Below are 27,207 nucleotides of genomic sequence, written 5' to 3'. Positions count from 1 at the left end.
TACAAAGAAAACTTAATACCAGCTTAGCTGGTCTCCCTGGGAGCAGGCGGAGGAGACATGCGGGCGATCCCAGCGCCACGGTCCCCGCTCACTCGGAGGAGGAAGGAGATGCCGCCCACAGCAGTGCCGCGTGGACAGCAGGGCTCACTGCTGCGGGGCCGCGGGACGGTCGTGGGGCTAGTGGCCGCGGGTGGGGCAGAGGCGGGGGAAGAACCGTGCACCCCCAGAGCAATTAAGTGGGAGCGATGAGATCAAGGGACGCACAATAATCTGCAGAGGATGGTTACTATGAAATAAAATGGTAGGGAACTCAAGGCACAGCAGTAATTATGGCCCGCCATACATCGTGATTTTCATATGGGGTTAAAAAAATAACGCACCTCGTTTGTCTTGTTTCCCATGTATTTTTCTATATCACCTAAGACAGACGTCTGATAGCTAACAACGTGGGGAAGTCGTGCTGGGCAAAGGCTCTCAGAAAGGTGTGGGAAGAGTTCTAGCAGGACCCGCGGACACAGGCGCCTACGTGGCTCCCGTGAGGAGCAAAGAGGAGTGTTTGATTACGCAAAGGTATCATCTGCTGAAAAGCTAGCACCTTCAGGAACTGTTACCCACCCAACACCACAGCTTTTTAAATATATAAAGCAGACTTGATAGAAATTCAAGGAGAAATTGGCAAATTCACAGTAATAGTTGAGATACTTTCTCAGAAATCGGGGAATCACAAAGCAAAAGGAAAACGGGGCAGAATTTGAATAATGCAATCAATAGGACTGAGGTCCTTCTGTGTGTGTCGTTGTGTGGGGTGTGTGTGTACAATTTCATATGTACATGTGTGTATTCCTCTGTAAATATATGTACTAATTATATGACACATACATTATGTATAATTTATACATAAATTCATTTACATATAAATTGTGTAAGTGATGTACAATGTATTTATATATAATATGAAATATGTATGTTTGTGTATTAACTGGTGTGTAACATATGCATACAGACATAGCACATACATAAACATACATTGCTCATGCATGTGTGTGTATATGATTCTGCACCAACCCCAACAGCAGGAACCGGAGGCCCAGAGGAGACACACAGGACATTCACAAAAACCAAGCGTGTGTCGCACCATCGAGGAGAGATTGCAACAGATTTGCAAAGGCAGCCCCAGGACGGAGCCACACTCCCCGGCCAGAGCATTAGAACAGTAACATTGCAGCGGTGCCGGGCGGCTCAGTTGGTTAAATGTCTGCCTTCAGCTCAGGTCGTGATCTCGGGGTCCTGGGATGGAGCCCCGCATCACGTCGCTTCCTGCTCAGCAGGGAGCCTGCTTCTCCCTCTCCTTCTGCCCCTCCTCCGGCTCCTGCTGTCTCTCTAAATAAATAAAATCTAAAACAACAACAACAACAACAACAACAACAGTAACGTTAGAACAAGGACGTACACCAGAAGGGACAGAAACCACATCTAGTGGTTCCAGGAGCCTGTGCTTGGGACGGTGAGTGACCGGTCCCTGACCAGCTCGGAGGGACAGGAGGTAGTGTCCAGGGCAGGGCACTGCTGGGTGATGCAGCCCTCTGCCCTCTGTCCTCCCTGGAGGGGCTTTGGTCCTGTTTCCCAGGCAAGAGCACTAACGAGGAAAGCAGAGCCTCTGTCAGGAGAGCAGACGCTGTCCTTGAGACTCTGGCCAGCACTCTGTCCCAGAGTCCCAGGGCCACCCCCAGCTGCTCGGGGAAGGACAAGCAAGCACCATGAGCTGGGCGTTGTCCAGGGAAAGCCCAGGGGAGCCACTGTGCCCGCCGCCTCCCTGCCTGCGACCTGCCCCTTTAGTGGGGAGCAAACCAATGCAAGACAGTGAGGGGGTTCATGTCACAACCTGTGGGATGCGGCTGGAGAGTCTCAAGAGAAACCTTTACAACCTTAGATGCCCTTATTCGAAAATCAAAGACTGAAAGTGAATTATCTGAGGTTATAACTGAAGAAGCTCGAGAAAAGGCTACAACATAAACGCAGGGGCCAAAGAAGTCGGGATTTATGGAGGAGGGAAAAATAGGAGTCTGCATGATGAATACATTAAAAAGCCGGTTCTTGGAAAAGACGGACCAAGCAGACAGAACGTGGCAATCCGTCAGCCAGTGAGGCTCTGGGAGAGCCCGCGGGGTCGCCGGCCCTGCCTTCTGGGGCTCCCCGTCAGCTGCCCTCTGTCCTCTCCCTCTGTGTTGCTCCAGTCCCTCCTGGGAGCCCGCTATGTCCAACAGTGCCTGCCAGGCCCCGGGTTCTGTCTGGGGGTCCCCATGGCAGGGCCAGGGCCGGAGCTGGGGCCCCCTGGGGCCGGGGTGGAGGCCAGGGCAGAGAGGGCTGACCGTGCACCAGGAAGGGCGGGGCAGGGCAGCAGAGAGGCGAGCGCACACCCAGACACTCCGAGGAGGGGCGGTCTCCCTGGGGGAGGGCAGCATGCTGACCTCACCGAGGTGTTTTTTTCATTGGCCTGGTTTCATCCTGGCCCCTGTGGATGCCGCAGGCTCGGCTCCTCTGTGCTGGTCCCCAGAGAGATGCTCTCGGACCTTGCCTAGCAAAACTACCTTCCTGATGGGGAAGCAATTAACCAGCCGGAGCAGCTGTCCTGCATCCCCGGGGCGAGCGAGCCTGGATTCTGGGTGGATAAATGGGTGAGATAATCAGCCCTGAGCCCAATTACAGTCTGATGGGCAGCTACAGCGGGCAGACCACATGGCCAGGAGAGCAGTAGAAGGTTTCTGGTGTTTCTGAGAGCACAGGCGCATGATCTAGAGTGGACGGAGAGCCAGACTCTCGCAGGGCTCTGTGGCCGTGGCCTGGCCAGTGGCCAGCGGCCCCTGTGAGGCTGGCCATGCAATCAGGAAGACGGCTCACCACACAGCTTTCCACGAGTGCCTGAATCGATCTGTCCGTCCATCCGTCCATGCAGAATCGCCCGAGAACAGCAAACCTGTGTGGCACGTTACTATTTTCTGTTGTTGAGGCAGAACACACTTAGTCTTCTGGGCACATCTCGCATATGATCTGCGAGCAACCAGCACTCAGATCCAGATCCAGAACATGCAGCCCCAGGAACCCCTCCTGCCCCATCCCATCACTGCCCTCCGGAACTTTCCATAAGCAGAACCGCACAGCGTGAGCTTGGCATGTCTGGCCTCTCCCATTCTGCTTCATGTCTGTGGATTCCCCAGACCGGCACTGTGGTTTGGGGTAGCAACCCCATTTAATTTAATTTGAATATTAAAATATTCCTTAATTTGGGGGCTCCCTTTAGGCGTCTGTTTGACTTGCCCCACGTTGACATACCCGCAGCTTCAAGGCTTGCATTATTTTAATCTCTAAAGAGAGAGTCGGCTGTTGAAAGCAGAAATAATCAGGTGTTGTGTGGTCCCTACACACGAGGACGTACACCGCTGCACGGGCCACGGCCAAATGTGGCCTGAAGGACCACTGTGGTAAGCAGCCACAGCTGGACGTGACACCCTAAGCAGCTACCGAAATCACACCGTAAAGAGTCACAGCTGTCATAGCCAACTCAGAACAAAAGGCACGATCACAAAAATGCGTCCAAAAGAAGGCAGGGAGAGAGGAAAAGGGAGCAGAGCAGAGGAAGACAGACTGGAGCCTGAGCCTGAGCCCGGAGTATGGGTTCTCGCAGCCAGGACAGCACCGCCAGCAAACGCTATGGCCTGGTGCTCGTCGCGTCCTCCCCCGCAGCGTCCTCATCTGTCCGGGACCCAATCGCAGTTAGCTCTGCTCTCTCCTCGCTCTGCCCAGTCTGTAACACCGACACAGGCTTTTCTTTCTTGTCTTTTATGAAGTGCACTGATCAGTCACTTGTAACGTGTCTTTCAATTCGGGTGTGTTTGAAGAGCTCTCACGACTGGAGTGAGATCATGCATTATTGGCAAGAACGGCCCAGAAGTGCTGGTGTGTGTTTCTCGGTCCATTGCATCAAGGGCTAAGTGACACTCATTTCTTACTACTGATGATATTAACCTTGGTCCCCTAGGTAGGGTGGTTTCTGCTATGCTTCTCCACCGCAAAGTGATTATTTTTCCCTTTGTAGTTAATAAATATATGGAGGAAGATACTTTGGTGCTATAGAAACCCTGTAGGAAGCCAAGTGTGAAGACACAAGTGTGAGGATGAAATTAGACACCCCCCGCTGACGTAATCGCAAGGAGGCTGCAGCGGCTACGCTGGTGTGAGACAAAACCGAGCCCAAGGCAGACAATCTGGGGGTAAAGAGGGTTACCTCATAATGATGAAGGGCCAGTTTATAAAGAAGACATCATAATCTGAATAAAGGACTTCAAAATACACGAAGCAAAAGCTGATAGAAGCTCAAGGAACAGCAGACAAATCTACAGTCACAGGCAGAGTCATCAACACCCCTCTGTCAACAATTAATAGAAGATCAGCAATAATGTAAGATTCTAGACTCGCACTATCAGCAGTCTTGATCTCATCAACACTTCTAGAACATTCCACGGAGCAACCATACAACACATTTAAGCACACATATAACAATTATTAACACAGGCCCCTTTCTGGACCATAAAATGAGTCAATAAATTTAAAAGGACCCAAAGCATACAGAGTATGTTCTCTGACAATGAATTTAAATTAAGCCCCAAATATCTGGAAACAAAATAAAACACTTCTAAATCTATGAGTCAAAAAAGAAATCAAAAGGTAAATTACAAAGTGTTTTAAACTTAATGAATTTCATTAAGAATTTCTGGGATGCAGCTAAAGCAGGACTTGGAGGGAAATTTATAGCGCTAAAATGCCTGTACTAGAGAAGAAGAAAAGTCTCAAACCAGTGAGCTCAGCTTTCACCTTAAGAAACCAAAAAAATGAAGAGAAAATTAAACTCAATGTAAGCAAAAGATCAATTGGGAAATAAAAAAGTAAACAATAAAGAAGTCAATGAAACTAAAAACTGGCTCTTTGAAAATGTCAGTAAAATTGGTAGACTTCTATCCTGACTAATCAGTAATAGAACAAAGAAGATGCAGATTACCTATATCAGGAATGAACTGACATCACTTCACACTCCATATTGAAAAGATAACTAGGGGACATTATAGATAACTTTATACTGATAAATTCAACAATTTAAATGAAACCAACAATTCCTTTTTTTATTTATTTAAATTCAATTAACTCACATAGTGTATTATTAGTTTCAGAGGTAGAGTTCAATGATTCATCAGTTGCATATAACACCCAGTGCTCATTACATCATGTGCCCTTCTTAATGCCCATCACCCAGTTACCCCATTCCTCCCACCTCCCCTCCAGCAACCCTCAGTTTGTTTCCTATGATTAAGAGTCTCTTATGGTTTGTCTCCCTCTCTGATTTCATCTTGTTTTATTTTTCCCTCCCTTCCTCTATGCTCCTCTGTTTTGTTTCTTAAATTCCACATGTGAGTGAGATCGTATGATCATTGTCTTTCTCTGATTGACTTATTTTGCTTAGCACAATACCCTCTAGTTCCATCCACGTCATTGCAAATGGCAAGATTTCATCTTTTCTGAGGCCTGAGTAATATTCCATTGTATATATGGACTACATCTTCTTTATCCATTCGTCTGTTGATGGACATCTGCACTCTTTCCATAGTTTGGCTATTATGGACATTGCTACTATAAGCATTAGAGCACAGGTGCCCCTTTGGATCACTGCATTAGTATCTTTGGGGTAGATACCTAGTAGTGCAATTGCTGGGTCATAGGGTAGCTCTATTTTCAACTTTTGAGGAAACTGCATACTGTTTTCCAGAGTGGCTGCACCAGCTTGCATTCCCACCCACAGTGTAGGAGGGTTCCCCTTTCTCTGCATCCTCGCCAACATCTGTCATTTCCTGACTTGTTAATTTTAGCCATTCTGACTGGTGTGAGGTGGTATCTCATTGTGGTTTTGTTGTTGTTGTTGTTTTTTAAAGATTTTATTTATTTATTTGACAGGGAGAGACACAACCAGAGAGGGAACACAAGCAGAGGGAGTGGGAGAGGGAGAAACAGGCTTTCCACCGAGCAGGGAACCCGATGCGGGACTCGATCCCAGGACCCTGGGATCATGACCTGAGCTGAAGGCAGACACTCAACGACTGAGCCACCCAGGTGCCCCTCATTGTGGTTTTGATTTGTATTTCCCTGATGTCGAGTGATGTGGAGCATTTTTTTCATGTGTCTGTTGGCCATTTGTATGTCTTCTTTGGAGAAATGCCTGTTCATGTCTTCTGTCCATTTCTTGATTGGATTATTTGTTCTTTGGGTGTTGAGTTTGATAAATTCTTTATAGATTTTGGATACTAGCCCTTTATCTGATAAGACATTTGCAAATATCTTCCTCCCATTCTATAGGTTGTCTTTTAGTTTTGTTGACTGTTTCCTTTGCTGTACTAAAGCTTTTTATCTTGATGAAGCCCCAATAGTTCATTTTTGCCCTTGCTTCCCTTGCTTTGGAGACGTGTCTAGCAAGAAGTTGATGCAGCTGAGGTCAAAGAGGTTGCTGCCTGTGTTCTCCTCTAGGATTTTGATGCATCTCTATCTCACATTTAGGTCTTTCATCCATTTTGGGCTTATTTTTGTTTGTGGTGTAAGAAAATGGTCCAGTTTCATTCTTCTGCATGTGGCTGTCCAATTTTCCCGACACCATTTGTTGAAGAGACTGCCTTTTTTCCATTGGCTATTCTTTCTTATTTTGTCTAAGATTAGTTGACCATAGAGTTGAGGGTCCATTTCTGGGTTCTCTATTCTGTTCCTTTGATGTGGAAACAGACAATTCCTTGAGAGAGATGAACTACCAACATTCAGTCAAGGAAAAATATAACTTCAGCAGCTCTATCTCTTTAAATAATGTAATAACATAAAAATGATGATATATCATAACCAAGTGGGATTTATTCCAAGGACACAAGGTTAATTCAACACTTGAAAATCAGTTAATATAATCTTCCATAAGAACATATTAATTTTAAAAAAGCTTCTCAATGGGTGAAGAAAAGACATTTGACAAAATCCAAAACCCTTCCTGATAAAACAAACTCTCAGCAAACTAGAAATAGAAGGTATCAACCTTAAAAATAAAATAACCACTTCTTTTACTAGCAAAATGAGTTTATTCAGGAATAGCAGAGGAATTGCAATTTGGAGTGAGGCAAATCATATTGAGCCGAGGCAGGTCCAAAGAGACAAAGGGGAGGTCAGCTTTTATTTGGTTTCAGGAGGAAGTTGGGGAGGGTTGTTTTAAACAGTTTATTGGAGAAAACTGGCATTTCCTCATTGGCGGTAAGTGGTGGTTAGTTAGTGTGTTGCTAGGACAGGGAGGGATCTTCCTTCCTTTCTTTAAGAGCAGGAGATTAAATTCCTATGGGAAAAATGTCCTCCTTCATCAAGATAATTCTTATCTTCTTTCTTCCTGCTGGTGATGCAGGCTGCAAGGAGTGGGACATGAGTGACAGTGCTTCTTTGGGGCTTCCTGACTCCATTTTCAAGAGGTTTCCTCTATTTTCACAAAGGAAGCATCCTCTTACTGATAAGAACAGCTACAAAAACATTCTACCACCAACATTATTCTTAAAGGACTGAATGGTCTCCCTCTATGATTGGGATGAACAAGGATATGTGCTCTCAGTCCTCCTATTCAGTATCGAAATAGAGGCTCTAGCCAAAGCAATTAGACACAGATTGAAGCAAAAGGCATCTAGACTGGAAAAAAAAGAATAATCTTTTTATTTACAGGTAGCGTGATTGTATATGTAGAAAATCTTCAGGTATCTATAGAAAAAGTTACTAGAACAAATAAGTGATTTTAGCAAAGTTAAGATCAGTATACACAAATCTCTTTTAGGGGTGCCTGGGTGGCTCAGTCGTTAAGTGTCTGCCTTTGGCTCAGGTCATGATCCCAGGGTCCTGGGATCGAGCCCCACATCGAGCTCCCTGCCTGCTTCTCCCTCTCCCACTCCCCCTGCTTGTGTTCCCTCTCTGGCTGTGTCTCTCTCTGTCAAAATAAATAAAAAATAAAAAATAAAAAAAAAACTTAAAAAAAACCCAAAAATCTCTTTTATTTCTATATATTAGCATTTAACAAGCAGAAATTGAAATAAAGATACCATTAACAATAACATGAAATTATGAGAAATAAGTCTGACAAGAGATAGGCAAGATACCTAAACCAAAAACTACAAAACACAGCTGAAAGAAACAAAAGCAGTTCTAAATAAATGAGAAGATATACCATGTTCATGGACTGAAGTACTCAATATCGTCAAGATATAAATTCTTTCAAACTGATCTATAGATTCAGTGGAATCCCAAACAAAATGCACCAAGCTTTTTGCTAGAAGTTGACAAGCTGGGTCTAAAATTCATGAGGAAGTGCAAAGGATCTAGGATAACCAAAAAGAACTTTATGAAAACAAAAGTGGAAGATCATACTACCTGATTCAAGAATCATTATAAAGCCACAGCAATGAAGACAGCTTGGAAAATTGGCATAAAAATAGGCAAATAGAGGGGTGCCTGGGTGGCTCAGTTGATTGAGCGCCTGACTCTTGATTTCTGCTGAAGTCATGATCTCAGGGTGGGGAGAGGGAGCCCTTGGTCCAGCTCCGCGCTCAGTGGGGAGTCTGCTTGGGATTCTCTCTCTCCCGCTCTCTCTGCTCCCTCCCCCCACTCTCTAAATAAGTAAATAAAATCTAAACAATCGGCAAATAGACCAATGAAACACAGAGTACAGAAATAGGTTCACACACATATAAAGGATCACTGATTTTCAACAGAGGTACAAAGGCAACTCAGCAGAGAAAGGATCATTATTTCAACAAACAGCCCCGGAAACTGGATAGCCATAGGCAGAAAAAACAAACTTGAATTACATCTCACACCGTATACCAAAATTAACCCAAAATGGATAATAAATGAAAAATATACAAAGCATGGAACATTCATATAATGCATTACTACTCCGCAGTAAAAGGAATAACTATCGATTATCGCATCGACATGAGTAAACTCGAAATAATTACGCTGACTGAAATGAGCTGGGCAACAAGGGACACGATCACGACTCCGTTTATATGAGTTACAGGAAATGCAAGCTGAGGTACAATGACCCAGCAGACCGGTACTTGCCTGGTGAGGGGGCCGGAGGGAAAGGGGAGACTCTGGGCTATTTACTTTGTTGATTGTGGTGACGGCTTTACGGCTGCATACAGATGTCAAACACAGCAAATGTAAATATGAGGTTTTGTGTGTCACTACACCACAATAAGGCTGTTTTCAAAACCCTAAAGATGGCTCCAATCCAGCTTAAATGCTAGACCCCACCCCCACATTACCTACTCAGAACACGGGAGGGTAGGGGCTGGGGCCATGGTCTGGGGCAGGACCCAGCCTGGCGGAGAACACATTAACCAGCTTGGGTGGGCCCTGCTGACCCGCCGGGAAGGCACCGCTCCCAGCCCGGGCGTGAGCCGCACGAGCAGGGGTGGGGTCTGCGGCCCTACGGCCCGCCCCCAGCCACGCCCACAGACCCTGAAATTTCCATCCCTCCCCGCGCCCCACCCTCCGTCTAAGAGTGACGCCCCGCTCCCGTCCCACAGACCCCACACTCCACCCAAGCCCGGCCGTACCCTCCGCCCCAGGCCGGGCCCCTGGTCCTCAAGCCCCGCTTCGTCCTGGCCACGCCCCATCCGAGACTCCGCCCAAGCCCCACCCCTCCACCCCCTCAGGCCCCGCCCCGTCTTCCTCGCAGCTCCGCCTCAAGCCCCGCCCCGCCCCTCCGCCGCCTCAGGCCCCGCCTCCAGACCCCGTCTGTTCTTGCCTTACAGCGCCGCTTCAAGCCCCGCCCCTCCCACAGGCCCCACCCCATCTCGCCCTTAAGGCTCCGCCCCAGGCCCCGCCCCCACCCCAGGCCCCGCCCCGCGGAGCCGAAGGCCGAGCCGCGTGTGTCCCGAGCGGCCGCAGAGGTGGGCGCAGGCCCGGGGTCGCCGCCGCGCCGGGGTGTGGCTCCGGGTCGGGCTCCGAGCAGCCGGGAGCCTCGCGCAGAGCGGCCTCCGGACGCGGCCGCGCAGGTAAAGCCCCCGCCCGCCCGTCCGCCGCCCGGGGTCGCAGGGTCCCAGGATCCCGGGGTCTGGGGTCCCAGCCCCGCCCGCCAGGCCCCGCGCGCGGCCCCGCCACTCCACGCCCCAGCGCGGCCGCGCGCCCAGGGCTTGGCTTTTCTCCCTTCTCGCTCTCCTTCTTTCTCCACCACAACTGAAATGCAAGGCGCCGCCCCCGGGGCCGCGTGCTCGTCCCCGCTGGGCTGACAAAGAAGGGCTCTCTCCGAGCTTACAGTTGTGTGAGGGGTGTCAGGATGAGCAAAGTGCTAAGCTCCGACAGCCGCCACCCCGGCCACGGCCGCCACCCCGGCGGCCACCCCGGCGGCCAGGAGCGCGCACCGCTCGGTTGCCAGTCGTTAGCCCATCCCTCTGCCCTGCATTCCTCTTTCTTGGGAAACCCCTGCAGCCCCGTCTTCCTGGTTTCCAGCCTCGGGAGCTCGGAGGGGTGGCCCCTCATCCGGCGGGCCAGCCCCTGCTCCTCTAGGTGTGCCATGGGTGTGTCCAGGGTTCCCGGACCAGCCAGCGGTCAGCGCGACCTGCCCTTGCTTTTCTGGGTGGCTTTGGGAATCTCGGAAAGAAGTTACAGAGACCCCCGCTGGTCAGATGCTTCAGTGTGCCCGTGACATCTCCCGCAGAGTCAGAGTGTTCCCCGGGGTTCCCTGCGGACCGCGATGCTGATTGCCGCTCTCTTTTAGGACTGGAGGAGAACACCGCTTTTCCTTGCACGGAAGGAGGGAGCGTTGACGCCTGTGTCAGATGGTCACTTGCACAGCGGCGGCTGGGGGGGTGAGGAAGATCGCAGGTCTGCAGCACCCGCTGGGAGGAGACCACCGTCCGCCCGTCCCCAGGTGTGGTCAGCATGGGCCCCGTGGGCAAGCAGAGCCCCTCATCCCTGCCGGTCCCCGCGGGGGGTTCCTGCCTCATCCTCCTCTTTTGCCTGCGCTTGGGCGCTTCCTGCCCACAGAGCTGCCAGTGCCCTGAGCACGCCGGGGCCGTGGCCGTCCACTGCAGTGCTAGGGGCCTGCAGGAGATCCCCAAGGACATCCCCGCCAACGCTGTGCTCCTGAAGCTTGATGCCAACAAGCTCACCCACGTCCCTAACGGAGCCTTCCAGCACCTGAACCAGCTGAGGGAGCTGGACTTGTCCCAGAACACCATCGAGACCATCGGCCCCGCTGCCTTCTCGGGCCTGGCCGGGGGCCTGCGGCTGCTGGACCTGTCCCATAACCGCATCCGCAGGATTCCGAAGGATGCCCTGGGCAAGCTCAGCGCCAAGATCCGCCTGTCCCACAACCCCCTGCACTGCGAGTGTGCGCTGCAGGAGGCCCTGTGGGAGCTGAAGCTGGACCCCGAGTCCGTGGACGAGATCGCCTGCCACACGGCCGCGCAGGAGGAGTTCGTGGGGAAGCCGCTGATCCAGGCTCTGGACTCCGGGGTCAGCTTCTGCAGCACCCACCGCAAGACCACCGACGTGGCCATGCTGGTCACCATGTTCGGCTGGTTCGCCATGGTGATCACCTACGTCGTGTACTACGTGCGCCAGAACCAGGAGGATGCCAGGAGGCACCTGGAGTACCTGAAGTCCCTGCCCAGCGCCCCCGTGTCCAAGGACCCCATCAGCCCGGTGCCCTAGTGCCTGCTGGCGGAAGCAGAACACCGCCCACCTGTCCCCCTCACTTCCATAGCAGGTGGTGGCTGACCCAAGCTTTCGGTGCCCCGAGCACTGGGGCCTCCCAGCCCCCTCTGAGCGGCATTCCGCCCCACAGACCCCTCCCTTGCGTTGCAAGTACTGCGCCACGCTTCAAGTCCGAAACGTGACCATCGGGCCCATTTGACAGGCCAGGAAGCCAGAGTTCGGAGAAATGGCATTGCCCACAACCACACAGTCAGGCAGTGACCCTGTTGGGACTTAAAACCAGGCCGTCTGTCATAACGTTCCATGTCCCTTGCGCTCTGCCGGCCTCGGCCGCTTGGCGCCTGTACGGTGCGAATGGCATTCCGAGAAGAAAGGCTCTTGTCCACGTGTGTGAGGTCTGCCCCGCAGACGGTGGGGTGTAGACTCATCTGTGGAAGGCAGAACTGATTTACCTTGTCCCCCTGGTAGTATTTCCTGAACCCATCTGACCACAGAACTCTTTCCAGAGCAAAGTAGTAGAGACCAGGTTTTTCTCGAGAGGTAAGTGAAACAGGTAGCTCAAACTAACCTTTGAACAACTTTGTTTATTCTCAGAGTTTTGGTTAAGAGTAGCACTTGTGCCAAAATTTCAGTCCGGGGAGAGCGAGGGAGAAACCCTAAAACCCCAAAACCAAGAAAACCACGGACAGAAACCCGAGAAAGGTCCAGAGTGGATCATCAAGGGGAGCAGTGTCGTGTGTCCCCGCCGCGAGTCCCACCACTGTCTGTGCCTGGTCTGGGGGAAGGCCCGTCATCCCGGGTCCGTAGCGTGCCTTGCCTCTCCACTCACGAACACCGAAGCCGCTCCTTCTCAAGGACAGGAGGACTGATGTTCGGTGTGTCAAGGCCGGTCAGCGGGATGCTGCCTTTTCTCCAGCAACAGGAACTCTCTGCCTTGCTCCCTCTCTGTCTCCCCGTCTCTGTCGGTCTTCACCTCTGCCACCAGGAATCTCAGAGCGAACTCAGCACTCTCTCAGCTGTGTTACTCTACATTCAGGGTAGACGTTACCTCCACCTACCTAACTGTGAGCCGTCTTTCTAGTTTTATTTTTTGATGTCTTTTTTTAAGAGTGCTTATTTTTAAATTGCTTCAAATATTTGGGGGGGAGCACAAATAGGGATAAATTGCTTATGAACTTAAGGTGTACAGGTTACAAGCCTCATGAAGCAGATGCTTAGAAAGAATTAAGATGGAGGGTGGTTTGTACCGGGGGATTGTCCTATGACCTCCAGTGGGCCTTGAATGCCTGATCCTATCTACGGGTTGACTCAGAGATCCACACTCCACAGCTGACGCCCAAAAGGCCCATCCAAGCAAGGTCCTGGTTTTTTCAGTTATGGTGCATTAAAAAGAAATGACTGACAGCTCCCAAATACCCTCCCACATGCAAGCACCCCACTTCTGTGCCCACCGCCCAGATCAGGGGTGCGGGGATGGGAGGCAGGGCCCGGGCACCACCTCCCGTGGCCTGTCGGTCCCAGTGACCCGGGTGGGCACTGCCGCTGGCCTACCAGCAGGGCACAGGCTCCTTGGGTGGTTTAGGTCCCCCTGCCCACCCATGCCAGGGCGCACACAGTGGGGAGAGGGGTCCAACCACACAAGGAGCTCACCACCTGTGGGTTTGCCCGAGGGAGGTGACCTGACAGAGGTGCAGGGTCGTGTGCCAGGGTCCTGTGGCTGCTACTCATGTCCCGGGGGGAGTCTCTCCTTGCTGTGGGGAAGCCTTGCACTGGGGGGCCCTGTCCCGCTGCCAGGGAACTCGCCATTTCCTCTTACGCCAGAATCAGCCCAGATCCTGGGTTCTACTCAAATGCGGCTCTTCAGGGGATGCATGGGGAGTGGGGTGGGGCTGCCCCTTTCCAAGGACCCTGGACACACCAGAAGGGTCCTCTCCCTGTCACCCTGAGCCCAGCATCGGACTGCCGGGCTCTCCTGGTCTTTCTGGGATCCTCACCCTTCAGGGGGGGTTCCAGAGTGGACACCTCCCTCCAAAGAAGCCCACCAAGTCCCTAAACTTCAGGACCACAAAGCTCCTTCTTGCTCACGGGAGCTCACACCCCTGGTACCGGGAGCCCTCTGCTGTCCCGGGGTACAGCCATCCCCCCCCTCTCCTTTTCTCTCTCCTTGAGAGACCCCTTAGGACGACACCCTGCCTGGGCCCACCCCCTTCCTTGCTGCCGTGTGTGAGCACATATCGCTGGGTGCCCCCGCGGGCCCTACAGCTCACGCAGCCCCCACCCCTGCCCCGATGGGTGGTTGACACATCCTAAATCTGCAGAGGCTGGGCAGGGTCACGCTGGCCTCGTTGAGAGAATCGGAGTTGACAGTGTCAGGTACAGGACAAAGGGGGTGCCCCGTCTGTCGGGGGCAATGGGGTCACAGCCTGTGGGACGTGGGTGGCCCCCGGCTCTCACCGCGATCCGAATAGGGACCTTCAGAGCACTTTATACAGACACATGGCCTGGTCTGCAAAGCTCCTTGGCCACAGGAGGGAACACTTCACAGGTCAGGGGTCAGGGCAGGGTGATTTTGGGGCTCCCCATGGGGCAGATGGTTGGAACAGCCACTCAGCTTGGGGTGGTGACGACGCCTCCCTTCCCCTGGGGGTCGGTGGTGGGGCTCTGGCTTCTAGGGAGGCCGCAGGGCTAGGGGGGTGAAGAGGGCCAGTGAGGGGCTCATGGAACCCTTTGGGAGCCAGGTCACCCTGCCCAGCTGCTCTGGTTGAGCTGCTCCCTCGGTCCCCAGCCTCGCCGTGGATGCAGAGCCCCACCCCTGACCCTGACCCTGACCCTAGGAGGGGGCGCCCTACGCCCGTGGCCTCCTGGTACCCCAACCTCCCTCCTCTTTGGGCTTTGGGGTCACTCCCTCGGGTGGCCCAGTGCGGGGATGGGCCGTCCTGACACTCGGGGGCTCTCCCTGGTGAGGAGGAGGCTCCCGGCTCCGCTCCAGAAGCCCTTCCCAGGCCTCTCCCAGGAGCTGCCTGCAGGCTGTGGGAGGCAGGACAGGCACCACCGGGACTGCTGCGGGGCTGGGACTGGGGGCGCTTGCAGCTGCGGATGCACGGAAGAGCTTCCCTCCTGCACACGGCCCTACAGTCCGGGACCTGGGGACCGCCTCCCACCGCGGGGCCCCCAGTCCCCAGCTTGGCCTGCAGCGGGGTGGATGAGTTTTAAACTGGACATGAGATTGGGTAGACCCAGTCTGGATGTATGTTTCCTGATGGACAGTAGTCTCGGGCAGGAGATGAGGGGTGTCCGGCGGGTGAAAGCAGGGGCTGCGCAGCGAAGTGCTACAGGGCCCCCCGGAGGAGGCTTGCGTTCCCACGGAGGTCTAAGGAATGTGTGCGGGTGGACTCCCTGCTGCGGGGGGCTGGACTGGGGCCAGGCTCAATTGAACGGCTCTGCCCAGGGTCAGCAGAACGCCGGGGCATTGGCAAAGTCAAGGCCGGGGCTCGGGGCCAGTCTCCTAGGAGTTCTGAGCAGCTCAGTACAGCCTGGCCCCGGGTGCTGGGGGTCCCTCGGTGGGTGCCGTGCACCGGCCCTGTCCCGGCTGGCTTGCCTTCCTGCACTACGCTCCCCAGGCTCCCTTGCAGCGCGTTCTCCAGAGATGCATGTACATGAGATTTTGATCCTGGACTCAGTTACCTGGGGAGGAGGCAGGGCTGCTTGGGCAGACCGTGGCAGAGATGGAATGTTCTGGAGTTGTGGCAAGTGCAGGAGCCTGGGTTGGTTTCTGGAGCCATCTTTCCCAGAAGCTGGGTCTCAAGTCCGAGCCTACTGTCCTCCCCACTGCCTCTGAACTCTCAATAAACCTCGTTGTGCTTAAATCATCTGGAGTGGATTCTGTTATCACCTGTGACCCACCCGGCAGACCGAGCGCCCCTGCCCTGCCCTCTTCACTGTAGACTTCGTCACGAAGCTGACCTGCCAGACCTGTCGGACCCGTGAGCCCACGGCATGGAAGAGCTGGGTCAGCACAGGGCTGCCGTGGGGGCTGGGACCAGCTCGTACCGGCTCAAACCGGCTCTTGGTGGCCAATAGTTAAATCTGGGGGTGGTGGTGAGCCGGTTGACATCATGATGGCAGCTTGAGGTTGACCACGGGCAGGGTCTTTACACCAGGCAATTGACAGCCAGGCCCCGCTCTCCTGCCCCAGGAGACTGTCAGCCAGGTGGCCGTAAATGGGTGTCCCCAACAGCCTGTCCCAGCCCAGGCCCCTGCCTGTCCCCGCCCACCTTTTGCTCCTAGTTGCCCTGGCCAGGTCATGTGTGTCCTGGGGACTACCCCCTGCTTCCCGCGCCCGCCCTGCCCCTTAGCTCCTGGCGGGGGAGGGGCGTCTCTCTGCCACCTGCAGGGACTCCCCCCTGCCTTCACGGTGTCACCCAGCCCTGCCATTCCAAAAAAGAGATCCCCTGGTGCAAGAACCAGCCCCTCTCTCCCCCGGTCAGTGGGGCTCTCTCTGTGTGAATGGTGAATTTTTTTTTACGCAGGAACTCATTTTTCTGCAGTTTTAACTTTTCTAGAAGTTTCATGGAAGTGGAATCTTTTGAACACAAAACTATTATCGCGGGGCACCTGGGTGGCTCAGATGGTTGAGCGTCTGCCTTCGGCTCGGGTCATGATCCCAGGGTCCTGGGATCGAGCCCCGCATCGGGCTCCCTGCTCCGCGGGGAGCCTGCTTCTCCCTCTCCCCCTCCCCCTGCTTGTGTTCCCTCTCTCGCTGTGTCTCTCTCTGTCAAATAAATAAAAAATCTTTAAAAAAAAAAAAAAAAAACTATTATCGCACCAAAAAATTACAGTGGCTGCCCAGCGCCATTCAGCGGCCACGTTTCCCTGATCGTCTCTAAACCATTTTGGGGATTGTTTGAGTCAGGATCTCCAAAAAGGTCAGACCACACACCTGACTGGCGTGTCCATTACGGCTCTTCTAATGTAGATGCTTTCATCTGTCTGTCTTTGTCTTCCTTGCAGTTCTGTGGTCGCCCTGTGAACCTCCTCCCGTCTGGATTTTGCTCTGTGTCCTGTGGTGGTGTTAAGCTTGTCCTCTGTCCCCGGTTTCCTGGAACCCAGTAGTTCTGTTTGATTTTTCTAGCAAGGCCACATCCTGGGTGGTGGTGTGCCCTTCCGAAGAGGGCGTGATGCTAGCAGCCAGCCATGATCGGTGCTGAGGTCGGCTAACTCCCTGGGGCCAGCGACCCCGGATTCTTGGCTCTGTGGCCCCTCCCCCATCTGTCAGCTGGAGTCTCCCATAAAGAAGAGCAGCCTCCACCACACATTGGTTCTCCAGTGGCCGTGTCACGTGGGAACGGCAGGGTGAATGCCTGGTTCTTTATCCGTTTTCAAAAGAAAGTTGGTTCCTCTGAAAATGACCAGTAATTTTGAAAGCATCATTATGCATGAGTTTAAACACACAGTCTGGGTTACAAACTGCTGGGCTTCCTTTCCTGGATGAAGCTTGAATCGTCCGTCCGGCAGGTGGGAGCCTCCCCACGTGGGCTGAGTCTGGTGGCCTGCCCCCCGGGTGGGACGGCGTGTTCTTGCCCCTGCACCTCCCCTGCCCCACCCTGGGCTCAGCCGTTGCTCTGGTTCCTTTCCGTAGGGTGACATTGCAAGACCTCTGTCCCCAGTGGGCCCTCGCTCCCAGGCCTATCCATAGACGGAGCTGTTTGAAAGATAAGACAGCCGTGGGTTCATATGGATGCTTCCAGCTCAACCCTGGGCTGCAAGATTGCCCTCACTGCCTGACCCCTGTGCCCTGCCCCACCCGCCGGGCACTCAGCGAGCCAGCTCTGCTTTCACCCTTCTCCCCTCCTCGTGCCAATCACAGAGACGTCCGTGTCCTCATCCCAGGAGCCTGTGAAGATGGAAGATGGGGCCACGAGCCAAGGGAAGCAGGAAGGAAGGCAGGTGCCTTTGGAAGCTGGAGAGGCACGGGAGCAGATCCTCTCCTGGAGCCTCCAGAAGGAACCAGTCCTGCCCACACCTTGATTTTAGCCCCGTGGGTCCCATTTCGGACTTCAGACCTCCAGAACTCTAAATTAATAACCTGCATTGTCTAGGCTACGAGGTGCGTGGCACTTTGTTACATCAGCCTCAGTGGATGGACACAGTCCCTACTTTGAGAGTGGCCAGTGTGGCCAGAGCAGATGGCTGCCGTGCCCCGTGGCCGCCCCACTCACCATCACTGTGTCTGAGTTCTCGGGGCCAGTGTGCCCTTCAGGCCGTGGCCAGGTGACCTCAGGAGCTCACTTCACCCGTTGGCCTCACTCCCTTTCCAGAGGAAGGGCCACCAGGGAGCGGGCAGGAGCCACAGTGTGGGGGGTGCAGCGGGGTGGTACCCACAGACCACACACGATCTCACGCGTGTATCCCATACAAGTACGACGCATGCACACGATGCAAACAGGTTCACGTGCAGTCCTACATGCACACGTGCACACACTCACGCTCACTACACACAGCAGGCAAACCCCCTCACACGCATGGTTGCACACACACATGCTCACACAGGGCCATACGCTACTCACTCTCATGCCTGCCCCCCTGGCAGGCGTGCCCCCCCCCACGCATTGTTCTCCCCCAGAGCCCCCTCAGCCTCACCCACGCCGGCTGGAGAGAGGGAGAGCCTTGCCACCCGTCTAACCTGGGGCCTCTGGGCAGATAGCTGGGGGCTCGGTGAGCCGGGCTGGGTGTGGGGCGGGGGGCAGGGGGCCGGGTGGGCACGCTAGCGGAAGCAGGCGCTTGACCCCGCTTTGCGGGCAGGGCCGGAGGGCCGGAGCTCAGGACCAGAGTCAGGAGGGTGCCCAGCCCTGCGGAAGTGGGCGGGAGGTCTGCAGCAGCCCTCAGGCCCCCGGTGGGCCCAGCGCGGGGCTGCCCACCCTGCAGGGGTAGCACCCAGCGCCAGCCAGCCTGCTCACGAGCAAGCCTCGCAAGTTCTCCCAGTGGCCGGGCGTGGTCGGGAATATTTCCATTTTCAGTTGAGAAACCAAGACTCCGAGGTCTGGAGGGGACAAATGCCCAACTCAGGAGCCAGGCTGGGCAGGAATCTGGGCCTCCTGACGCCAGGGCCTGGAAGTTCTCAGTCGGGAAGGGCGGGCCCGAGTGCTGTCAAAACAGAGGCGGGCCTTGGTTTCGCCCTGGGTCAAAGCACGGGGAGTGCGGGGAGGGGCAGCGGCGCGTCCACGGGCCCAGCGAGGCCAGGAGCGTGGGGTCTGCTTGCGTCACCCTGGCCCGGAGGAGCGGGTGCAGGGCTGGCTGCCAGGCCGGCCACCGGGTGCTGCCCATGACGTTGGCTGTCAGAGCAGCTAAGCTCCTAGTCTGTGCAGACGGGGTGGGGAGACAGCACCCCAGAGCCCTAAGCCCACTGGGCCGAGCTCTCCTGTGGGTCCAATGCTCCTGGACAGGGTGGGCGGCCGAAGGGAGAGCCACAGACACCGCCGAGGGAGAGACCGGCGTGGAGGCGGCGTGGCCACCAGGGGACGTCAGCGGGGGGGGACACGGGGGCACTCAGGCTACACGACCGTCCAGGGTCCCCTGAGCTGGCGGGCGCCCAGCTGGGCTGTGACCCGGCTGCCGGGCAGCAGTGGACGGCAGACAGACACGGCACCGTCCCCGAGCCTCAGCAGCCAGGCCGAGATGGCCAGCGGAGGAAGAAGAGCACGGGTCCGGAAAGATGGGGGCACTGTGCACCCGCCCAGCTCGTGAGTGGTTGTGGCCGCGTGGCTCCAGGCCGGGGCGTCGCCCCTGGAAAGTCTCTTCCGGAGACAAGCCCACCCGGCTCCCAGCCAGCCCCAGGGCTGAGAGGCATGCTCAGGGAGTCCTGCTTCCCTCCCCCACTCCCCCTGCCCCCCGCCCCCTCCCCTCCTCACCCTCCCCCCCTTCCTCACCCTGCCCCCTTCCCCTCCTCACCCCCACCTCACCCTGCCCCCCACCCTTCCTTCCTCACCCTGCCCCCTCCCCTCCTCACCCCCACCTCACCCTGCCCCCCACCCTCCCTTCCTCACCCTGCCCCCTCCCCTCCTCACCCCCCACCTCACCCTGCCCCCCACCCTCCCTTCCTCACCCTGCCCCCTCCCCTCCTCACCCCGCTCCCCTCCCCCAACAGAGGCTTTCGCAAGAGCAGGGAGGAGGACCCTGGGGCGTCTCTGACGCGGTAGTCATCTCGGTGCTGGACTTCCCTGAGGGCCGGCTGTCTGAGCCTGTGTGCAGGGTGAGTCCCCCTGGCACGGCTCTGAGGCGCTGCCCCTGCCAGGCCCCACCGGGGCGTCCCTCCATCCACAAGGGAGCTGCAAGTGGCCCCCTTGGGCAGGCACACGCTGTCCTGCTCTCCAGAGCCCTCGGCTGCCTCACACTCACTCAGGCAGCAGCCCCTCTGCGCCCACTGCTGGGCACCAGCCAGGATGGGCAGAGCTCGGCTGGGGGCCGGGTCCTGCTGTCTCCGCAGGGTTGGTGGTGTTGACCAGAGGGCGGCCCTGCGTGCGGGCGGCCAGAGCCAGGTCCCCACCAGCCCCCCCTGCTCTGTGGTCTCTCCAGAGCCGCTCACTGGAACCGCTGGAGCAAGGGCTGGGAATGAACGCCAGACCTCTGTCCTTGCCCTGGGCCGAGAATCAGAGCCTGTCAGTCGGATGTCACAATAATGAGGACCAAGCCTGAGGTTTTCCAAGCCTAACTCGCATCGCCAACAGACGGGAACCACTCGGCTGAGTTTTTAACGGTGTAGCAGGCCCACGGGATGGACCGGGCAGGTCCTGTCTTCACGACGGGTCTGGGAGCACCTGCCCCTGGGACGCCCATGGCGACCTTGGGGGCATAACTCCCCAGAATTCAAGCCTGTTTTCCTCTGCTGTGAATGTTTGCTCGCGCCCTTTGCTCTGGTTCCTGCGAGGGCCTCGTAGTGAGCGCTCCTCAGACCGCGGGGGAGTCGGTCAAGCCCTGAATGGACCAGTATGCTGGCATTTCAACTTTACTTTGTGATAGTTTTAAAAATGCAACATTATTTATTTGATAAATACGTCATCTTCCCTTTTCATTTACTGCCATTGTTTTTACCTCTAAAAAGTTTCCATCCAAATAGAAAGAAAAAATTCTATTCTGGAATCTTTTTATTTCTGACATCTGGAACTTGAACTTTTCCAAACTTGTGCCAAGACCAAATTGAATTGGTTTAGTATAATTTAATACCTGCAGGCCAGGGTTTCCCTCATTTTTTTGAACTATTTTTGCATATTGATTCTTCAAAATGTTCTGTGGATCACTCCATTCATCATCGAAAGTGGCAACGTTCGGATTCTGGTCGGCGGGCACCAAAACCACACAGTAACTCGGGGAACAGTGACAGTGCTAGGCTGTCATCGGAGGGTTTGTCCAAATCCTTACTCACCTCCTGGAGCCGGATTTTTGTGGTTTCCTTAGTTTATCTCTAAGGGGTTGGGATGGTTTTCACCAGGCCCTGTCTGTGCATGGGGCAACCACTGGGTGCGCACGCTCTGTTGGATGAGACCGCGAGGGTCCCTCCCCCTACGCGGGACAGCTCTTGGGGGATAGATGGGGGTCTGGGACCCGGGCAGGAGGAGTCTCAGCTGTTCTAGTGGTGGAAGAGGGGAGGGGTCAAAGCTCCTAGGGGTGCTGGGCCCTCAAAGACGCCCCCATGTTTGAATCCCCGGAACCTGTGACTATATTAGGTCCCATAACAAGGTGGGATTAGGGTTGCTGGCCTTGGGAAAGGGACACTATCCTGTGCCGTCCAGGTGGGTCTCGTGCAGTCCTCGTGATTGTTGTAGGTGGAAGGGGGAGGCAGACCCCCCACTGCTGGCTGTGAAGATGGGAGAGGAGCCCCCAGCTGAGGAATGCAGCGGGCTTCTAGAAGCTGGAAGAGGCAGGAAGGGATTCTCCCCTGGGGCCCGCAGAAGGCATGCAGCCCGCCCACACCTTGACTTTGGCCTGGTAAGACCCAGCTGGGACGCTGAGCCCCAGAGCTGTAAGGTAATACATTCCCGTTGCTTTAGGCCACTAGCGTGGGACCACTTGAGACAGTGGCCACAAGAGACTGCCACGGGGCCAGCCGGTTGTTTTGTGGACGTGGCAGGCAGTGTCTGTCTCTCTGGGGCTCTGCTGTCCTCTCTGTGGAAATGAAGCAGGACAAGTTGGGCTTGGGTCCTTATACGCGCTTACGGGCCGACTGAAGTCACGAAATTCTCTCACTCTTTCTAGCAGCTTCCTACTGACCCTCGTGCTTTTCCCCGGGGAAAGGCCAGACCACATGACTGCGGGGTGCACACGGCGCCACGGCCCGGCTTTTGGAGAGTGGCTGGTTATAAAGCCATCACCTACCCTGAGACCCAGCAGCCCCGCTCCTGGATGCTCAGCGACAGAAGTGACCACACGCACCAGGCACGGAGCTCAGTGACATTTGCCGCAGCCCCAGACGGGAAACCACCCAAAAGCCGATCAATAGAACAGATAAACAAGTGACGGCCTCGTCATAGGAGGGGATAAAGCAACAAAAATGAGCAGTAAAATCAACAGTAAGAGGCGCGCCTGGGTGGCTCAGTCATTAAGCATCTGCCTTCAGCTCAGGTCGTGATCCCGGGGTCCTGGGATCCAGTCCCTCATCGGGCTCCCTGCTCAGCCGGGAGTCTGCTTCTCCCTCTCACTCTCCCTCTGTGCACTCTCTCTGTTTCTCAAATAAATAAATAAAATCTTTAAGAAAATAAGATAAAATCGGCACTAAGAACGAACAAAGTGCAGATGCAACAACACGGATGAGTGTCCAACCGTGGGGCTGAGGGACGGGGGCACGCAGAACCCAAGCCGCGAGCCGCGAGCCGCACTGAAGGAAACCCGAAGACCACAGAGCTCGCCGGTACAGAAGGCAGGCGGTGGCGCGGTGGGGGATTGACCGGACTGGGGCACTAGGGACCTTGGGGGGCCAGAAAGCCTCGAGGCCTTGTTTGGGAGTGGCTGTCTGGATTTATACAAGGGGCAAAACTCCCTGAACAGGACTCTTAGGTCTGTGCATCTCAATTAAATAAAGTAAATAAATTAAATCAAAATAAAATTAAACAAAACTAAAGACAAAATTTAAAATTTGCATCAGAGTCGCAGAGCCACACGCCTCGCTGAGATGCTCTTCTCTACTCCAGGCTGACTGACGTGCTGTTAGCATGACAGGCGATTGCAAGGGCTCTAGGAAGAAACGGTCCTTCCAGGAGTGAGGAAACCCCCTTGGGCGTTCTGTGTTACTGTGTTACTGTTAGCTTTGATTTGCTAGCATGTGGTTTAAATCAATGAATCTATGTTCAAATGTAGGGCAGCCTTTTTCTTTCACATGTGATTTTCAGTATGCCAACTTTGTTTAGGAAAACATCCTTGAGCAGCTAAGTGGCGATGAGGCAGGGCCAGCCATAACCCACTCCCGTGGGCAGGAGCTACGGGCCATGCGGTGTCCACACCATGCCATCCTGCCACAGCCCCAGGGGGAGGGGGCTCCCTATTTTACATGAGAAAGACCCCAGGAGACCAAGGTTGAGGGGGTTTGGTGACTTGCCCGAGTGCACACAGTAAGGGGAAGAACCAGGGCTTGAACCCCTCATCCAACTGGAAAGCGGTGCACTGCACAATCCCACTGTATTGTGTCTTCTGAGCAAAGTACACCTCAAGCAGGGGAAGGCTGGGAGCGTCTGGGGCACCTGCACCCTGGGGAAGGCTGGGAGCGTCTGGGGCACCTGCACCCTGGGGAAGGCTGGGAGCACCTGCGCCGTGGGGAAAGCTGGGAGCATCTGGAGCTCCTGCACCGGAGGGAAGGCTGGGAGCACCTGCATGGAAGGGAAGGCTGGGAGCACCTGCATGGAAGGGAAGGCTGGGAGCACCTGGGGCACCTGCACCCTGGGGAAGGCTGGGAGCGTCTGGGGCACCTGCACCCTGGGGAAGGCTGGGAGCACCTACGCCGTGGGGAAGGCTGGGAACACCTGTGCCATGGGGAAGCCTGGGAGCACCTGGGGCACCTGCACCGGAGGGAAGGCTGGGAGCACCTGGGGCACCTGCACCATGGGGAAGGCTGGGAGCGTCTGGAGGCCCTGCACCAGAGGGAAGGCTGGGAGCACCTGCATGGAAGGGAAGGCTGGGAGCACCTGGGGCACCTGCACCCTGGGGAAGGCTGGGAGCACCTGGGGCACCTGCACCAGGAGGAAGGCTGGGAGCACCTGCACTAGAGGGAAGGCTGGGAGCACCTGGGGCACCTGCACCTTGGGGAAGGCTGGGAGCACCTGCACCCTGGGGAAGGCTGGGAGCACCTGGGGCACCTGCACCCTGGGGAAGGCTGGGAGCACCTGGGGCACCTGCACCCTGGGGAAGGCTGGGAGCACCTGGGGCACCTGCACCCTGGGGAAGGCTGGGAGCACCTGGGGCACCTGCACCAGGAGGAAGGCTGGGAGCACCTGCACTGGAGGGAAGGCTGGGAGCACCTGGGGCACCTGCACCCTGGGGAAGGCTGGGAGCACCTGGGGCACCTGCACCCTGGGGAAGGCTGGGAGCACCTGGGGCACCTGCACCAGGAGGAAGGCTGGGAGCACCTGCACCGGAGGGAAGGCTGGGAGCACCTGGGGCACCTGCACCATGGGGAAGGCTGGGAGCATCTGGGGCACCCACACCACAGGGAAGCCTGGGAGCCCCTGGGGCACTTGCACCAGGGGGAACGCTGGGAGCACCCACGCTGTGGGGAATGCTGGGAGCACCTAGGGCACCTGCACCGTGGGGAAGGCTGGGAGCCCCTGGGGCACCTGCAGCACCAGGAAGGCTGGGAGTGCCTGGAGTACCTGCACCATGGGGATGGCTTGGGAGCCCATAGAGAATGGGTCTGAAGTTCCAGAGGAGGAGCTAGACACAAAGGAGGTGGCAAACATGTGAGTTCTGAATTTCTTTAAGTGTTGTGCGATGAAGTGCGAGCAGGTGTAGAGAGAGGGGTGTCTTTGTGCAGTGGAGCTTGGGGGTGGGGGCTCCTGTTGACCCGAGTCAGGGAGGGCCTCTCAGAGGGGCTGGGCGAGGGAACGCTGAGACAAAGGACAAGAGAATGCCAGCCTGGAGAGGAGCAGGTGAATGACCCGGGTGCAGGGAGGCGGGTGCAGCCTGAGGGACTGGGCAGGGGGCGGAGGAGAGGAGGAGAAGACAGCGGGGTCATGTGGGGCCTTGAGGCTCACCACGAGGAATCTGGGTTTTCGCCTCTGGAGTTTAGTCGTGGCTGGGACTGTGTGGTCGTGTGCGTCGCCAGGCCAGGCAGGGCAGCCGGCGCATGGTGGGCACTTAGTGTGAGCAGACAGCCATTGCCACCTAGACCATCAGCCGGCACTGAACTTCAGCTGATCCAGGCCCCGGGGGAGCCGCGCAAGACATAGTCCTTGGCTAGAAGGGACTGGAAGATGTGTGCACACCTGTGTGTATGTGTGCATGTGTGTGCACAAGTGTGGGGTATGTGTGCTTGTGCACATGTGAGAGTGTGTATGCATGTGTGCATGCATGTGTGTGCATGCATGTGTGTGCATGGGTGTTCACACGGGCGTGTATGTATGTGAGAGTGGGGTCTACATGGGTGTACATGTATGTGCATGGGTGTGTGCATGCATGTGCGCATGGGTGTGTATGTATGCGCGTGAGAGTGGGGTGTACAAGTGTGCATGGGTGTACGTGTGTGCATGTGTGGGTGTGTGTGTGTGTGAGGGTGGGGTGTACATGTGTGTGCGTGTGTGTGTGAGAGTGGGGTCTACACGGGTGTGTGCATGTATGTGCATGCATGTGTGTGTGTATGTGTGTGAGAGTGGGGTGTACATGTGTGTGCATGGGTGTGTGCATGGATGTGTATGTATGCGTGTGAGAGTGGGGTGTACAAGTGTGTGTGGGTGTACGTGTGTGCATGTGTGTGTGTGAGTGGGGTCTACATGGGTGTGCGCATGTCTGTGCATGCATGTGTGTGTATGTGTGTGAGAGTGGGGTGTACATGTGTGTGCATGGGTGTGTGCATGGGTGTGTATGTATGTGTGTGTGAGTGGGGTCTACGTGTGTGTGCATGGGTGTGCGCATGTGTGTGCATGCATGTGTATGTATGTGTGTGAGTGGGGTGTACATGTGTGTGCATGGGTGTGCGCATGGGTGTGCATGTATGTGTGTGAGAGTGGGGTCTACATGGGTTTGCGCATGTGCATGTATGTGTGTGAGAGTGGGGTGTACATGTGTGTGTGCATGAGTGGGTGTGCATATGGGAGGGTGTGCGTGTGTGTGGCAGAGGCCGAGGGCTGTGTTGGTGGTGGTGAGGTTAAGAGGTGCCTGGAAGAGGAGCCCATCAGCCGGAAGCAATGACCGCAGCGCTCGAGGACCTCGCCAGCACTCCTCCACTTACTGACCTGACAGACTGTGAAAGGGCAAAGTCCCATCCTGGCTGCACTGATGGGACTGGTCATGCTGAGCCTCGTTCGGGTTTAGGAGGGAGCCTGGAAGTGAGGAGGGCCGGCAGAAACTGCCACGGACAGTATTTCTCCCGGAAAACACGACTTCGAAGAAATGACCTTATTTATCAGTGAAGGCCCTTGAAGAGAATCCCATGGATTGACAAAAGAGGCCCGGCTCGGCCAACCCCAGACTACTGCCCTGACGAAGTACAGCACGGCTGCCAACAGGACAAGAACGTGGCCACGTCAAATCACACGCAAATTCACACGAAACCGCATGCCGCCTTGCAAACGTTCAACAGGACAGAAACCAGAAGACCTTACTTGAAAAGATGTAAATATTTTAACGTTCTGTCCATTTCTCCTCTTGTTTGCATTCATAATTTAAACAAATCTTGATTTACATTTTTCTGTTTCCACCCAGGAGAACAGAGATCAGATATTGTGCCAAGGACGTGGTGGCACTGTTTGAGGGTGAAGCCCCGGGCAGGGATGCGGTTGCTCCCACTGTGTGTGCCGCTGCGTCACCTGCCTCCTTCCTCCCTGGGGGCCACCCCGGCCCCCAGCCCCCGGTCCCCCGGCCCCCAGCCCCCAGGGCGAGCCAGACACCACAGCGACCCCAGCCGGGCCGAGAGGAAGCTGGCGCATGTCTGTCCAGGTCACTCCAGGGAGAGAGGAGCTGCGTGGGATGGTGCCCAGCTGGCCCTCCCCCGTGGGTAAACTGAGGCCGGGTGATTGGGAAATAGCACATGGAACCAAACACAAGACGTCCTGACTCCTGAGTGCTTTGTCTGTCATCCCATTGTGCTCGCCAGGGCTCTCTCTGCAGAGCATCGCACCGACAGGACGGATTTGGGAGGGAGAAGAGCTTTGTCACAAGGTGCAGAGGGTTTCAGAGGCTGCTGAGGGCCACTGGCCTGGGGGACACTGGGCAGGGCCGAAAGTGCAGCTCTAGTCT

The 27,207-nt window shown here is 55.6% G+C and overlaps 2 protein-coding genes and 1 long non-coding RNA gene across 5 annotated transcripts in view; all 3 read left to right on the top strand.

The window, feature by feature from the left end:
* TRPM2 (transient receptor potential cation channel subfamily M member 2) overlaps window positions 1–923 on the top strand; it is a 58,195-nt gene extending 57,272 nt beyond the window's left edge. The window contains exon 34 of one of the 2 annotated variants that reach the window (XM_078067205.1): window positions 428–923. The gene's annotated coding sequence lies outside the window, so the exon portion shown is untranslated. Of the gene's footprint in view, window positions 1–423 lie in introns of both variants that reach the window. The other variant, XM_078067163.1, reaches the window with a different exon arrangement.
* A 9,056-nt stretch (window positions 924–9,979) lies between these two features.
* On the top strand, window positions 9,980–15,641 carry LRRC3 (leucine rich repeat containing 3). The gene is made up of 2 exons (XM_036097256.2): window positions 9,980–10,112; window positions 10,835–15,641. The coding sequence occupies exon 2, from the start codon at window positions 10,999–11,001 to the stop codon at window positions 11,770–11,772; it is 774 nt and encodes a 257-aa protein (XP_035953149.1). The 5' UTR covers window positions 9,980–10,112; window positions 10,835–10,998; the 3' UTR covers window positions 11,773–15,641.
* Window positions 15,642–19,069: 3,428 nt separating this feature from the next.
* On the top strand, window positions 19,070–22,813 carry LOC118554697 (uncharacterized). Of its 2 annotated transcripts, XR_004926606.2 has the most exons (4): window positions 19,070–19,514; window positions 19,919–20,023; window positions 21,594–21,756; window positions 22,024–22,813. It is a non-coding gene; the product is annotated as an uncharacterized LOC118554697 (long non-coding RNA). The 2 variants fall into 2 exon arrangements; XR_013442898.1 differs by lacking the exon at window positions 19,919–20,023 and having other exon boundaries at window positions 21,561–21,756.
* The last annotated feature ends 4,394 nt before the right edge of the window (window positions 22,814–27,207 follow it).

The sequence above is a fragment of the Halichoerus grypus genome, chromosome 1 (assembly GCF_964656455.1).
Source record: "Halichoerus grypus chromosome 1, mHalGry1.hap1.1, whole genome shotgun sequence".
In the NCBI taxonomy this organism is placed as follows: domain Eukaryota; kingdom Metazoa; phylum Chordata; class Mammalia; order Carnivora; family Phocidae; genus Halichoerus; species Halichoerus grypus.
The sequence above is the reverse complement of the archived record's forward strand: the minus strand, read 5'-3'. Positions and strand labels throughout refer to the sequence as shown.

Excerpts from the sequence above, each read along its gene's own strand:
- LRRC3 (XM_036097256.2), top strand. The coding sequence starts at position 10,999 with ATGGGCCCCGTGGGCAAGCAGAGCCCCTCATCCCTGCCGGTCCCCGCG.